The sequence below is a fragment of the Plecotus auritus genome (assembly GCF_963455305.1).
Source record: "Plecotus auritus genome assembly, chromosome: X".
NCBI lineage: Eukaryota > Metazoa > Chordata > Mammalia > Chiroptera > Vespertilionidae > Plecotus > Plecotus auritus.
Genome location: NC_137784.1, coordinates 88072595 through 88088542, shown reverse-complemented (window position 1 = coordinate 88088542; position 15948 = coordinate 88072595). Strand labels below are relative to the sequence as shown.

The following is a 15948-nucleotide window of genomic DNA, read 5'->3' as shown; positions in this document are numbered from 1 at the left end:
ATTTGTGCTATGATTTGAATAATAAATAGCATCTGTAGTAATGGAAAATTATGTACGTAGCACATAGTAGCTACCCAATAAATATCTGTTAAATCAATGGGTGTGAAAGATGGAGTGAATGAGAGTGTGTTGGGGCAGAGGAAAACTTTTTTTAATCCTCACCTGAGGATATGTTTATTGATTTTAGAGAGAGAGGAATGGGGGGAGAGAGACACAGAGAAACATCAATGTGAGAGAAAAACATCAATTGGCATCCCGGTACATGCCCCAGTGGCGATCGAACCCACAACCTAGCTTTGTGCCCCGACTGGAAATTGAACCCGCAACTTTTTGGTGTTTGGGACACTCCAACCAATTCAGCCACCCAAAAAGGGCCAGAGGGGAACTTTTTATTAATATTAATGCACAGAAATTTGTCCCAAATCAGAGAGAAATTCTTCAAACTTGTTTGTTCTTTACTAGTCAAAAATTAGAAGATAGGAGAATCCCTTCTGAATATTCTTTGCAGTTTCACTTTCTACATGAGAGGGGGGGAAAGGGACCCTTAACAACACAGTTCTAATTTATTAGATTGTTCCTAATTTAGTAGACTGTCCCATTTAGAGGGAACCCTCAAAACCTCAGTTCAACAGAAACACAGCTAATTAGTTTATTTTGCCGAGTTGGGTAAAAAACATCAGTTTACCAAGTTTTACGAAGTACACAGGAAAGAGAACCAGTGTTTCAATTATGACTCCTTTGTAAAAACCTTAAACACTTTGTGTTTGATTTCTGGATCATAATTTCATATTAACTGGTCCTAGTACCGTGGGGGAAATGCATGTGTGTGGTGGGGGGTGGAGGTAGGTGCAGGGTGGAAAGCCAAAACATGAAAGCAAGCATAATTTTGTTTTGGACAACAGCCAAACTCTGATTTGCCACCAATATATTATTCATAGATTTACCATTAGAAAAGTGAAAGAGTTTGGGATAGAAACAATATGAAATGTAAAAATCCATGTCTCATTCACATTGTCAGAACAACGGTTTAGGAAGGAAACTGGCCTAAGTGTCTCTCAAACAGGAATAGTCCTAGTTACTAGTGAGGAGAGATATAATGTGTGGATTATAATACTTTATGAAGGCATTTTAAAAGTAAATGTTTGATTTTGCCATAACTCTAGATTCACTTGCAATTGTAAGAGATAATACAGTGTGATTTACCCAGTTTCCCCCAATGGTAACATCTTGCAAAACTCTAGTACAGGATCATAACCATAAAGGCATTTCCCCTTCCTTAACTCTTAGAACTTTTGTGTCTCCACCAATAAAACCCTATAGAAAATTTGTGATCTGTATAATTTATGTATAACCTCATTATTGTAAATTTAGGGGGAAATGCATCATACCATTATTTCAATTATTTTGTACCAGTGAAAATAAAGTTGCTATTAACAAAACAAAAATCACCCCTATATCTTAGACCTTAGAACAAATAAGGTAGAAATTCCTGGGGAACTGCTACATTGATGGGAATTTTCCAACACCAGAAAAGAACTGTGGTCCTGGCCAGGTGGCTCAATTGGTTGGAGCATCATCCCGTACACCAAAAGGTTGTGGGTTTGATTCCCAGTCAGGGCACATACCTAGTGCGGGTTCGATCCCCTGTTGGAACATGTACAGGAGACAACCGATGGATCTTTCACTCTCACATTGATGTTTCTCTCTCTCTCTCTCTCTCTCTCTCTCTCTCTCTCTCTCTCTCTCTCTCTCTCCCTCCCTCCCTCCCTCCCTCCCTCCCTCCCTTCTTCTCTCTAAACATACCATCAGGTGAGGATTAGAAAAAAAAAGAAAATAACTGTTCAAGAGACATCTCAAAAGCCTAATATATCAGTCCTTCAAGTCAGTAAATCAAATATTAAGCAGAATACAACAAAACATAGCAAACCTGAAACCCAATACAAAATAATATTGAAAGTAAACGGTAATTGAAAAATTTTTAATTATAAGTGATTTTGAAAAAAGCATAGCTATATGGTCATTTCTACCTAACTAGTTTTTTAATTTATTTTTTATTGAGGTAACATTACTAAATAGCATTATATAAATTTCAGGTGTACAACATTATAATTTGATACTTGTATGCATTATAACATGCTCACCACTAAAAGTCTAGCTTCCATCCATTACCTATATTTGACCCCATTTCACCCTCCCCCTTCTCCTCTAGTAACCACCATTCTGTCATCTGTATGACTTTGTTTTTCTTTTGTTTTGTTTGTTACTGTTTTGTTTTATATTCCACATATGAATGAAATCATTTGGTTTTTGTCCATTTTGTCCTGCTCTTTCAAGCAGCCTACTCATAGTTGGTTTTTAAGATGTTTCAATTTCACTTACAACTCCAAGGCATTAATACTTTTTTCTTCTTTGCTATAAGTTACAAGATTAGGGCAACAACTCTAAAAGAGCCATTACTCTTAAATAAAAATCACACATCACCACCCCCACTCCCAGCTTAAAACAGAAGATCCTTTATGTCAGTGATTCTCAAACTTGGCTTCAAATTAGAGTCCAAGGGGTTGAGCGGTATACCCCAGACCAATTCCAATGACACCCTGGGGGTGGGATTCAGGCATCAGTAATTTTACAGCTCCCCAGGTGATTCTGTGTGCAGCCAAAGTGGAAACCAGTGGTATGTGTAGTTGTAAACATTTCTATATTGGAAAGAACTTTTCTTCAGACGAGTTTTTATCAAAATATTTGTGGAACACTGAGCTTGACCAGACATTATCTCACCCACCTTCTGCTCCTCATCTTCCTCTTCCTCCTCCTGTACTTCTTCCTTTCTCCTTCCCCTCACTCCCACTCACTCACACTCTCCCGCCAGCTATAAAACCTCAACCTTCATTGTCACCTTGAATAAAATCCCTCTACTCCATGGCCTCAGTTTCTTTGTCTGTAAAACACAAGACTTACATAAGATGAGGTGGTTGGGGTGAGGGGCTTCACTGGTTTCTGAACTTGAATCATTTTTTGTCTTGAATCATTTTTCTACCCTTATCATATGTCTAAGTTCTAAGTCCCTGGTACTAAAGAACAGCTTTTCATTTTGTGCTCACCCTCATGAATCAGAGAACTTCTTGTGCTTATAGCTTATCCTGGGTCAGTGACCTTCCCTCTCAAATTCTAGTCCTGTCAGCCTCCCTCTTTTTAGCATCAGTAGGACACCCAGAATCAAAAGTCCTCTCTGTGTTCCTTTGGCAAAACGTTGCCAAACTCCAAAAAGGACAGAACAATCTGTAATGGCCTTTGTGAAATGTGCGTGATTATGGCAGAAAAAGACGTATGAGCCATTGTGGAGATGAAAAATATTTACACTGAGAATCCCATCTGTGTGAATGATAATAAATGGATACAAATTCCTATTTGTGTGCATTTTTACAGCAATGCACAAGGATGGGCTCTTCTTAGAGGAAATAATGTTCTCTTTCTCTAACACCAGCTCCTGTTCACTCCCCCGCTTCTCCCACTAAAGCCCCCTCTCCAAAAGAGTGATAATAATTCCCAAAGCTAAATTTGCAAGATGTGTGTTTATGGAGCATAACTGTATTAAATGTTTTATGGGATGGCAGGATCACAGGACCCCATAACTATTTTCTCAAAGTTCCCTGCTATTTCTACCACTGCATATAAGAATCTTCCTTTTCAATTGTCTATAAAACCTTTTAATGGATCTCTCCTCCTTTATCCCTAATAATTGTCTCCAATACACTGTTATTTGGCTTTAAGCCTTAGGTTCTATTCTTCATTCATGTCATCCTCTTCCGTCCTCTACCTCAGCTCCTTGGACAGAGGTGGGTAGCAGGATAGTGGGCCCATCATGTGTCTTTACCCCTTGCTGAAAGAGCAATGATGGCATTATTTGTGCTACAAGACTCTAAGCTTTCATTCATTCAAGTTTTTTTTTTTTTATGAGCACCTTCTAGATGCTAGGCACTATTTTAGGGATGGGAAATATAGCAGTTAACAAAGTCCTTGCCTCTGCAGAGGACTGAATTCTATTACTGGCATGCACTGTCAGTTCGCTATCTATAAAATATCTACACTATCTGTGCACTGATCTATGATCTCATGCCATTACCTATGTTTAGTCTCTATACATTTATCTGGACTCTACTTGACTCCTATCTCTTCCTCCTATCCAGTTCACCTTATGCATTTTCAGGGTTCAATGCATGGAAACACAGTTTTAATTATTACTCTATTTTAAAAAATATTCCTCAAAGGCTTCCATATGGTCACCTCTGTTGCCTACCCCTTAGCCTGTCATTTAAAGTTCTCCATGATCTGGTCCCAACCCACTTTCAGGATGTTATCCTTCAACTGTTCCCTTTTATGGACTCTGTGTTCTGTGCTGCACCTTGTCAACTTGGAAACCTCTGCCTGCAATACTCCTCACCAACTCTGCCTAAAAGAAGTCTATCCACTTTTCATGACCCAGCTCACAAAGCCTCCCCAAAGAGAAGCTCTCTCTCTTGTCATAATCTGCACAGTCTTATGGCTTCTGTCACATCCTGCCTTGTGTTGCAGGCTTAACTCTTAAACCCAAATGTGTAAGTTTTATGAACAGGAAGAATACTTTACCCTTTTTGGCTATTTGCTCCCTCAGGAGTTTGTAGGTGAATCTAGTCCAATCTTCTATAACAAGAGAGAAAAGCCCTGGCTGGTGTGCCTCAGTTGGTTGGAGCATTGTCTTGTACACCAAAAGGTTGCGGGTTTAATTCCAGGTCAGGGCACATACCTAAGTTGTGTGTATGGGAGGCAACAGATCAATATTTCCTTCTTTCTCTCTCTCTGTCTCTGTCTGTCTCTGTCTCTCTCTCATTTTCTCTAATATCAATAAGCATGTATTTGCGTGAGGATGAGAGAGAGAGAGATCTCAGCATGCTGCCAGTGCTGATTTACTTTATGTCCCTATTTTTCTCTTGGTGTGGATAGATGGGCAGTTTATTTTTCTTAAGGATTTAACTTTTTAAAAAATATCTATATATATAAAAGCCTAATATGTTAAGTGTCCAACTGTTCGACCAGTCGCTATGACATGCACTGACCACCAGGGGGCAGATACCCCGACTGGTAGGTTAGCTGGGGTCTGGCCGATCAGGACTGGGTAAGACGAACCAGACATGCCCTGGAGCCCTCCTGCAGTCCCTCCCTGGCCCCGATCATGCACTGGTGGGGTCCCTCGGCATGGCCTATGCCTTCTTGCAATCTGGGACTCCTCGGGAGATGTTGGAGAGCTGGTTTTGGCCCAATACCCACAGGCCAGGCTGAGGTACCCCACTGGTGCATGAATCTGTGCACCAGGCCTCTATATTTTTATTGATTTCAGAGAGGATGGAAGAGGGAGAGAGAGAGAGAGAAACATCAATGATGAGAGAGAATCATTGACCAGCTGCTCCTGCACACCCCCTGACCCCCACTTGGGATCAAGCCCATGACCTGTGTTAACTGCTGGTTCATAGGTTGACATTCAACTTCTGAGCCACACTGGCCAGGCAGATGTGCAGTTTAGATCAGAGCTCATCACTACAAAATGATTAAATGCCCTCTAACGTATGTAAGGCTATTTTTGCCTTTTTGGTGGTGGATTTGAGGAACTGAATTTGTCCTTGTCATTTTACAGAGACATTCTTACCACCGCTCTCACTATGACCCTCCACCAAGCCGACAGGCTGGAGGTCTTCCCCGCTTTCTTGGGGCCAGAAGTCACCGGGGAGCTCTTATGGATTCCCAGCAAGCCTCTGGTACCATTGTGCAGATTGTCATCAATAACAAGCACAAGCATGGACAAGGTAAGGGGCATGTTCATTTTGTAATACATCCACATTAGGGCTTCAGCAGCCCTGGTCTTTGGAGGGCTCAAGCTGGGAAAGGGCCTTTTCTCCCATGCATATCATACATTCACATGTCGATCATTCACTATCAAGTCTACAAGTTGAGTATGGACAAGTAACTCCAGAGGACACTTAGGATTTCCCTAAATACAGCCCAAAGAGTATAGCTAATATTTTAGATGTATCTGTCATTTTTTAGAATAAAAGGCGAGAAAGCAATGAACCTAATGCAGCCTACAGCATTTCTCAGTTGCCCCTGGGGGTTGAATTACATTTGGGAAAGTTCATTGGATCTTTAGCAGAATGAGAATCTGTTCATTCTCTAGTAGGGGACCCACTATTCAAAGGTAGTAAGTGCCAAATGCTTTTGAAGCTCTTCTCCATACCTTAGAAATAGCAAATCTCATACTTCAATGGAACCCAGAGTCTCCTGAAGCTCTTGTGAAAGATACATTTCCCAGGACCCATACTTATAAATTCTACCTTATATGAGGAGATTGTCCTTAAGAATGAGTAATCCACTGAGAAAAATCCAGAAACCTTCTGGCTTAGGACCAGGAGGACTGATCAGATTCACACTAACATGCAGCCCACTCAGCCAGCCAGCTGGCTACAGCAGGCACCCATACACATCCAAGGCCCATTCCATCCTGCACAGAGTTCTCCTGCCTCCACACCCCCAGTAGGGGCGGGGGGGAGAGGAGAAATTCAAACAATTGACTGCTCCTTATTTTTTAGGCATTGTGTCAACCAGCTCTTCTGAGCAAGAGCTCAGCTGGTTCCTTTTTATGAAACCATAAACATGTTTTGTTTCCTTTAAAGGAAAAAACAAATCAAAGGCAATTCTCTGAATGGGTTAAAAGTAATAAATTATTAAAACAAATGATTGAATAACATGGGTGAAAAACAATCTGTTACAAAGAACTCCCACTATAAATCTCAAAAAAGCTGGTCAAGCCAGAGCTAGTTGATCACATCTGTTACTAGTTAGATATGAATTTCAGATTACAGATAAAAAAATTAAATTGCTTTTGAAACTAAGAAGCTTAAAAGAAGAACCTGCAAAATAAAACTCTTAACTAAAAATGGTGATGTATTAGAAGAATTGGAAATATTTATTATCGATTAGGGTTTGGTTTGAAATTTATTATCTTTAAATCCTAAGGAATTCTGATATGAATTTCTGAAATGAGGATGAGTTAGGTAAAGATGCAGTTTGATTCTTAATACTAAATTGCCTTCGGTAGGTTACATTTGCTCTGAATGTATTTCAAAACCTTAAAAAACGTGTGGGGAAATGGACTTTGAAAATCCTAAATCCCATAATTTCTATAGGCCTCTTCATTTTCAGGGCAGAAGCTCATCCCTTGATTTTCTCCATGTCCTACAAAAGCCCCAGCTGGTTTATATTTATTCATTGCCCTCCCCCACCCCAATTGATTTGGTTGCAGCAGTTCTTTCCTGACATTTCTATTATAGTTAACTGTAGAATCACTTGTCCCCCCACCCCCAACTCCCAAGGCCCCAGATGGATACATTCAAAATTATGTTGAGAATTTTTTGGCGAGGAGAAGGCGGTGTTTCCCTCTAGAGAATTAACCCCGCCCTGTTGCACTTCAGAGTATAGGCTCTCATCCAGTCTAGATTGCTTCCTTAGTCCAAATGTTTAAGGGAGAGGGAACAACACTGGAAGTCCTGCCTGCACTTTTTTTTAGCTCTTCTGCTAACTATGTGCTCCTCTGAGATACATACCAGTATACTTGATCCCTTGGTAAAGTCAAAGAAAAGAAGTGACAGGAAGGACTCCACCATCTTGAACGTGAGTCCATCCTAAATTTTCTTAAAGCAGACAATGTACCTACTTGATTGCATTGACTAAAATGGAGTATCACTGTCTGGGGAGGAGAGAGAATAACACATCTTTCCTGTCTTGTCATGTGATTCTATCTACAGCCCAGAGCCTCAGGGTTCAGATATCAGGTCCCTATTTTATCTTACTGTAAGGTTGGGAATTTCTCTGGTTTAGGTTTTTAGGTTCTTGCAAATATTTACATAGATTGACCTGTTGGAGTGCCTAGTACTCTAGCAACTCTTGCAAATGACAGGAAAAGACAACCAACATCATCCATATTTCCTAATGTGACCCAGTGGACTTGATGAGAGAGAAATAGCCCAATGATTCATTCTTCTGAGGCCACTGTCTTCCAGCCAAATCAGTCAATTCCTAGAAACGCCCCAAGTGGGGTTATTTCTCCCACCCTAGCCCTGCCTTAAGTGATACAACCCATCCTGTTGTTGATTGGGATGCTGAAAGGTCTCCCTGGGTATGATGAGGTGATGGTAAGAATGAGAAACACACCCAATCCCAGCCATGGCTTGAAATCTCCAAAATGTCTCAGTACTCTCAAAAAGGGAGACAACTTATTCTCAGACCTTTCCATTTACAGCCCTGTGCAGTTCTCATCCTGGATCCTAGCTCCATGCCTCACATTAGGAGCTGGATATGTTTTGGTTGTATTGCATTGAAGGATGTTCCTGTGACCCCTTCCCTTCATAGGCCCCTCAACCTACAGCCCAGAAGCTTGCTTTTGCAAAGCCCCTCAGAAAACATGGAGCCAGTGACTTCACTTCCCACTCAACAAATGTGAGACCACCAAGGATATATCTAGGGCAGGCAATGATTCACTCTAGGGGCTTAATCACAAGGAACAACAACAGCCTGTAATTATTGGAATCGAGAGTCTGGCCTAATCTCTACAGCCACTATGAGATGAGGGACAGAGGACACTGCCTGAAGTTTACAGGCAAAAAAAGGCTACCTTTCACCACTTACCTGGTTGGTGTGGGTCCTTTCCCTCCCAATCTTGTCTTAGCACCTTCCTTCTAAGGCCAGTAACATTAGGCTCCATAGACATTTGTGTTGGTGGATCCGACTCATAGCATTTGTTATTGTGAATGGATTTGCTTCAGAATTGGGGGGGGTGGGGGGTGGATGGCCCATTGGAAAGAGCAGTAGTTTTTGCATCTAGCTTCCCTGGGTGGTAAATCTCTGTGGGAAATTTTCATGTGAAGAAGCACATGCACTTGGGCCATATTATCTATGGAACTGTAGCCATTAAAACTACATTCTACTAGAGGTTCCTTATCAGAAACCCTGAACAGATAGAACTTTGCTTTCACTCATTCCTGCACTTTAAAAAAACATTTACTTATTGACAGCCAGGCACTTAATGAGCATCCAAAGGATACGGCTGAAGAACCTGAATAGTTGCTGATGGTAGAACAAGGCCCAAGCTATGTTTATTTGGAAGAAGCTGCCCTATAAATGTATCTCCATGGCCATGTAAAGAACTAAAGATGCTTGATGTCTTAAAGTAGTGGTTCTCAACCTTTCTAATGCCGCGACCCTTTAATACAGTTCCTCCTGTTGTGGTGACCCCCAACCATAAAATTATTTTCGTTGCTACTTCATAACTGTAATTTTGCTACTGTTATGAATCGTAATGTAAATATCTGTGTTTTCCGATGGTCTTAAGCGACCCTGCTAGCGGTTCTCAACCTGTGGGTCGCGACCCACAGGTTGAGAACTGCTGCTGTAGAGCCTAAGACCATCGGAAAACACAGATATTTACATTACGATTCATAACAGTAGCAAAATTATAGTTATGAAGTATCAACGAAAATAATTTTATGGTTGGGGGTCACCACAACATGAGGAACTGTATTAAAGGGTCGCGGCATTAGAAAGGTTGAGAACCACTGTCTTAAAGGGTTCAGGGCTTGGGTTCTGAGCACAGGGGCCCATTTCATCTCCCTAGCCTTTAATTTCCAGTATTGTGTTCTCTTCCAGTGTGTGTTTCCAATGGAAAGACCTATTCTCATGGTGAATCCTGGCACCCTAACCTCCGGGCATTTGGCATTGTGGAGTGTGTTTTGTGTACTTGTAATGTCACCAAACAAGAGTGTAAGAAAATTCACTGCCCCAACCGATACCCCTGCAAGTACCCTCAAAAAATAGATGGAAAGTGCTGCAAGGTGTGTCCAGGTAAAAAGGCAAAAGGTGCGTTGGTTGGAAGCCCTGCCTTTGATTAACAAAGATCCCCAAATAGTCATTCTCAATGTTCTGTGAACATCAGAAACATAATCAACCTGCCATATTATTGTAATGATAACAGTTCTACTAATAATGAACTGCATTCTCTTTTCTCTTAAAGGGCTGGTAAGACTGTTGCTTGGAAGAAATGCACTACTAAGGATTTGTTTCTGTCAACCATACCTTTGACTCCATGTAGCCCTAAGTGCCAAACTTTAGCCTTGGTTTTATAAATAGTAGAGAAATTAGCTTATGATGATAATTAGGAAGAACAATAACAGTTTTCATTTATATTACTATTTAACTCATCAAAGCATGATCACATCCAATACCCTTTTAAGATAGGATAAGAGACAGGTGAGGTATAGTGGAAAGAGAGTGGGTTTTGGTTCTAATCTAAGTTTCTGTGCGACTTTGGAAATGTGCCCTATCTGCTCTGGGCCTCATCAGCCTCATCTGTATAATGAAAACCTTAAAACAGTTGACCTACAAGCCCCCTTCCAAGACTAAAATCCTATCATGATATTATTATTTCTTTGTAAATTATAAGAAAACTGAGGTGCATAATTAGTTACTTGTCCAGAGCCACACAAATAGACAATAAAACCAAGGCCTAGAAGCCATGTCACTTATAGCCCATTGTCTTTTCCAGGCCAGTAGAAAATGTAAACTGATTTAAAAATGCCAGATTATTTAAATAGAGCTTTTAACACATGAGCTAGATAAAAATATAGTTTGTAGTATTGGTTTTGACAGAGTATGGAATTGGTAATCAAGTATTCTAGCCTTGGCTCTGCCACTGGTTTACTGTGTGTCCTAGTACAGGTCACTTCACCTCTCTGAGCTTCAGTTTTCTTCTCTGCAAAATGCAGGGTTAGAATATATTATTTCTTAGGTTTTTTCTAGCTTCAACATTCTAAGAGTGAATGAATTAATTACTTTCAAGGACATGAATTTATCATTTCTTATGCCTACATACAAAGCATTTTTGTAAACACAGTTGGAAAAAAACAAACATTTTTAAATGCAGGCAGAGAGCTAAAGTATTTATTTCTTCAATTTAGGTGATTTCTCATGAGTGGCAGGTGACCATGATTTTATTCAATGTATATTTTTTGAGCACCATCATGTAGGTCAGTGGTTCCCAAGTTTGTCTACACATTGGAATCCCCCAGAGAGCTTCTAAAAATACCTGTGTCCCATCCTTAGAGATCATGATTTAATTGCTATGAGGTGTGGCCTGCACTTTGGAATTTTTAAAGATCCCCAGATAATATTAATTTGCAGACAAGTTTGGGAACCCTGGATGTAGGCCCAGAGTGGTTTATGGTCTTGCTACTCAAAGTGTGTTTTGTGGACCAGAAACACCTGAAAGCTATTTAGAAATGCAGATTCTCAGGTTTTTCCCAGGCCAACTGCATCAGAATCTGCATTTCAACAAGACTCATGGGTTGATTCCAATGCACATTAAAATTTGAAAAGCATTTATTAATGGCACAAACAAAATCTTTCTTAATGTAACAACCCTCATCTTCCAAAGTAAACAGGGGCAGGGTGTGAATAAGAAGGACCAGAGCTATCTGATCTGGAGTAGATAATCGGGCCATTAAAATTGGTGAGGAAATGTACTCACTAGGGGTAGGGAGAGAGCACATTCTGATGTTGAAATGGATGGGGGAGTAGGAGGGGGACCACCCAGCCACGATGGCCTATTATGACTTCCAAGTATGTGATCTCACTGGATCCTCAAACATTTTAGTGTCACTTAGGGGTAATTCCACCAATACAATTTTCTCTTTGGTCAAAGGTCTATCACCTGTAGTCATATAAGTAATACAACATGATAATTTCAGATTAAATTAATAGCCACCTAAAATACCCCAGGTAAGATAAATCCACCTACTGTGTAATATTACAATTTGAATCTCAGACCTTTCATATAAGAAGTTAAATAAAAACGTGTGAGAACAGGACACAGAACAGGCATTGCCTTAAAATAATTGGCCTCTCAGAACAATAATATTTATTTAAAAACATTACTTTCCATAGTCTTTGGCTAAGCCATTTCACTCCTAGAAATCCTGTGTATGTAGTAAGATACATACACAGATATACAAACAAGGATTTTTGCTGCAGTGCTATTAACAATAGTGAAAAACTGCCCTAACCGGTTTAGCTCAGTGGATAGAGCGTCGGCCTGCAGACTGAAAGGTCCCAGGTTCGATTCCAGTCAAGGGCATGTACCTTGGTTGCGGGCACATCCCCAGTGGGAGGTGTGCAGGAGGCAGCTGATCGATGTTTCTAGCTCTCTATCCCTCTCCCTTTCTCTCTATAAAAAAATCAATAAAATATATTAAAAAAAAACAATAGTGAAAAACTATAAACACTTTGAAAGTCTAGCATTATGGGGATAGTTAAATAAATTATGGTACATCTATACTATGGCATAGCACATATCCATTAACAAAATAAACTGACAAACAAAATAGAACCAGAGGCATGAATACATGGAACAGACTGACAGAGGTCAGAGGGGAGGAGGTAGGGAAGGACTGGGTAAAATAAAGTGAAGGTATTAGCCAAAGAACATATATGAATAGCCTATGAACACAGACAATAGTGTGGTGAAGGCCAGATGCGGATGTCAGGGATGGAAATGGAGGGCATTTATAACAGTGTCAACAATAAATAAGTAGCCCACAGCAAAATAATAACCCTTCCTTCCCCCAAAAAATCATTCTAGACCAAGATTTAATGGCATAGAAAGATGTTTGCAATATATTTAAGTACAAAGAGCAAGCTACAAAACAATATGTATAATATGATCCCATTTATGTGTTAAAAAGAAAGTGTCTATAATAGACAAAAAATACTGTAAGGGTATATAGCAGAATGTTAACAGTGACTACCTTTAGGTGACTGAATTATGGGTAATTTTTATTTTCTTTTTTTGTTTATCTCTATTTTTCAAAGTGTATTATGTTTGTAATTCGAAAAAAATAATATATTATTTTTAAAACTGCCCTCCAAAATTCCAATTGGCAATATATTGAGGAGTCTAATTGACTCAACCTGTTTCTCTGAAAAAGCTGTTTTCCCATCTACTGAGATGTGTGGAAATAGTGGACTTATTATTTTGTTTATTTGTTCATTTTACTCTATCTCTGGGGTTTTTTTTACATTTTATTGAATTTATTGGGGTGACACTGGTTAACAAATTATACAGGTTCCAGGTGCATGATTCGATAAGAAATAGAAGACTTACTGAGCAACATGGAAGTGAGAGTGTCTGTACCTTTCTGTGTACCTGTTTCTCAGTGAGCCAGACATCAGTGTCTGCATATTGAATGAGTCCTGATAGTCATATTGCCTAACAAGAGTACCTATCTAGAGGCCGAGCACCAGCTGCAGGTATTCAGCAACTTCAGAGCATCAAAGGGCATGCACTTGCTTATGCATTCAATCTTGAAATACATATTATGTGCCTACAGTTTGTAAGATACTGCTATAGGCACTGAAAATTGAGAGTTGAACAAGAAAGACAAAGGCTACTTGCTGGCATGCTCCTTACATTCTAGTGGGAGAAAAAAGACAATGAACACAAACCAATAAGGTAATTTTAGGTTGTGATGAGTACTGTGAAGAAAATATAAATAGAATTAGATGATAGTAAATGGGTAGTGGCACTTTCAAAAGAGTGGTCAGGGAAGGCTTCTCTGAAGAGATATTTGAGTAGAGTTCTGAATGATGTGAGGGAATGAGAAATAGGAAGATCATGACATCACTGGCTTCTTAGAAAATAACATATGACAGAGGAAAAAGAACAAAGGATTGAGGAGAGAAAAAGATTGATGGGGAAAAAAGGAAGAGTAAATTCAGTTATTCATGTTGAAAAGGGAAAAGAGACAAATTTATTATAACAAATTATTGCAGGCTCCTTCAATAACAAACTAGGGCCAAAATAAAGGCTGTGAGTCTTTCCTCTCTCTCTTGCTTCTTCTCTGGTAGAGGCTGCCTTGCCTGACATATCAGGATTGTGTAGGACTTCCACTTTCTGATGGTTCCCCAACTCCCCTCTCACCCCACTATGCCACCCCGATACCAAGAATTCCCATAATTATACTTCCTTAGGGATTAAAACATAACAAGTTCCTATTAAGACTTAAAAGTTTCCTGGGCTGGGCTAAAACATTTTCATCAGTCATCACCACTTCCATAAGGAAATGGTTTCTTAATTTCTTAGTTCTGGAGGGCTCAGAGCAGGAGCATTCCCCTGAGAAGTGGGAGTCGCCAAAAATTACTTCAAGCATGGCATGCTTCCCTGGAAGGAAATGAAAGTAAGTGAACATGAGTGATCAGAAAGCACCTTGAGGTGGAGGGTGTAGAATGAGGAGAATGTTCCTGAGTAAGTAGTTCGAAATACACAATTTGTTTTACACAATATTTTCAAGTGCCAGTCAACAAAATGAATTATATTGCTTGTAGATCTTGAAGGGGAAGGAGTGTTGGTGAAGGATGACTCTTCAGGACACTGGGAGAATATTTAGTATATTGTAGGTACTTCCAGTGCCATCATGGATTTCATATGGCAGTTATGACCATAACCAGTATTAAGCTAGTGAACAAACTAACGAATGAACTCAGCTCACACGTTAAAGGTGATAATTATGTACATAAGAGTTCCTGTACATTTAGTGATCTCCCCACCTTCACCCATTTGAAAAGTGCTAGCACACCCCCTTATACCTAACATATCACCTTTTTTAGACTGGTCCACCTGGGAATTAAATAACTAAAAAGAAGGTCTAAAGGAGAAAGGAAGTTTAATTTTAGGATAATCTAAAAATTGAGTAATCCAACCTGGAATCATCAAGAGAAGATTTGGTTTTGTACTCACTGTGTCAATAAGATGGTGGGGGTGGGAAAGCTAATCAGGTCAGCAAGAGACATCAATAGCAATTTGATTACAACCTCTTGTATAAATGTGTCTCATTGGTTAACAGTGATCTTCCTAATTAGAGTCACAAATCCAAAGCACTTAATATTCAATGCTTTTAATATCTACACTAATAAAAGAGAAACATGCAAGTTGACCATCACTCCGCTGTGCCCACCAGCCAATCAGGAGTGAGTATGCAAATTAACCCAACAAAGATGATGGCAGCCATGGAGCTGGAGCAAGCAGGAGGCTTGAGTTTCCCCCAGCAACAGAGGAAGCCAAGCTTCCCGCCCACCCTGGCCTCCGCTCAAGGACAGGCTGGGACCCTGGGTCACCGGGGGGCGTGGCAAGCCTGAAAACGGCCCTCAGCCCCTTACCCAGGCTGGCCACACCCCCATGGGGTGAGGGTCCCCACTGGAGGGCTTGGCCAGCCTACAAACAGCCATCAGCCCCTCACCCAGGCTGGCCAGGCACCCCAGCAGGACCCCCCACCTTGACGGGGGTGTGGCCAGCTTGAAAATGGCCCTCAGCCCCTTACCCAGGCTGGCCACACCCCCATGGGGTGAGGGTCCCCACTGGGGGGGCTTGGCCAGCCTACAAACAGCCATCAGCCCCTCACCCAGGCTGGCCAGGCATCCCAGCAGGAACCCCCACTCTGAAGGGGTTGTGGCCAGCTTGAAAATAGCCCTCAGCCCCTCACCCAGGCTGGCCACACACCCCCAACATGGACCCTGACCCCATGGGGGTGTGACCAACCTGAAAACCACCACAGGCCCCTTGCTTAGGCTGCCCCATGCCTCAAGGGAACCCCCACCCTGATCTGGGACACCCTTCAGGGCAAACAAGCCAGCCCCCACCCATGAACCAGGCCTCTATCTATACTAATAAAAGGGTAATATGCTAATTAGACTGGGAGACCTTCCAGGAGACCTTCTGGAAGTTCTTCTGGACAAAGCCATGGTGGCAGGGCTGAGGTAGAGGAGGTTAGAGGCCAAGAGGGGAGGGCAGTTGTGGGTGATCAGGCCAGGATGGGACAG

The 15948-nt window shown here is 41.0% G+C and overlaps 1 protein-coding gene across 6 annotated transcripts in view; it reads left to right on the top strand.

The window, feature by feature from the left end:
- Positions 1 to 15948, top strand: part of CHRDL1 (chordin like 1) — a 174861-nt gene that overhangs the window by 141435 nt on the left and 17478 nt on the right. For 3 of the 6 annotated variants that reach the window (XM_080652748.1, XM_080652743.1, XM_080652745.1), the window contains exons 8-9: positions 5669 to 5837; positions 9730 to 9939. In XM_080652748.1, the coding sequence (XP_080508874.1) occupies positions 5669 to 5837; positions 9730 to 9939 (379 nt within the window). The remainder of the gene's footprint in view (positions 1 to 5668; positions 5838 to 9729; positions 9940 to 15948) is intronic. The other 3 variants (XM_080652747.1, XM_080652746.1, XM_080652744.1) reach the window with 2 other exon arrangements.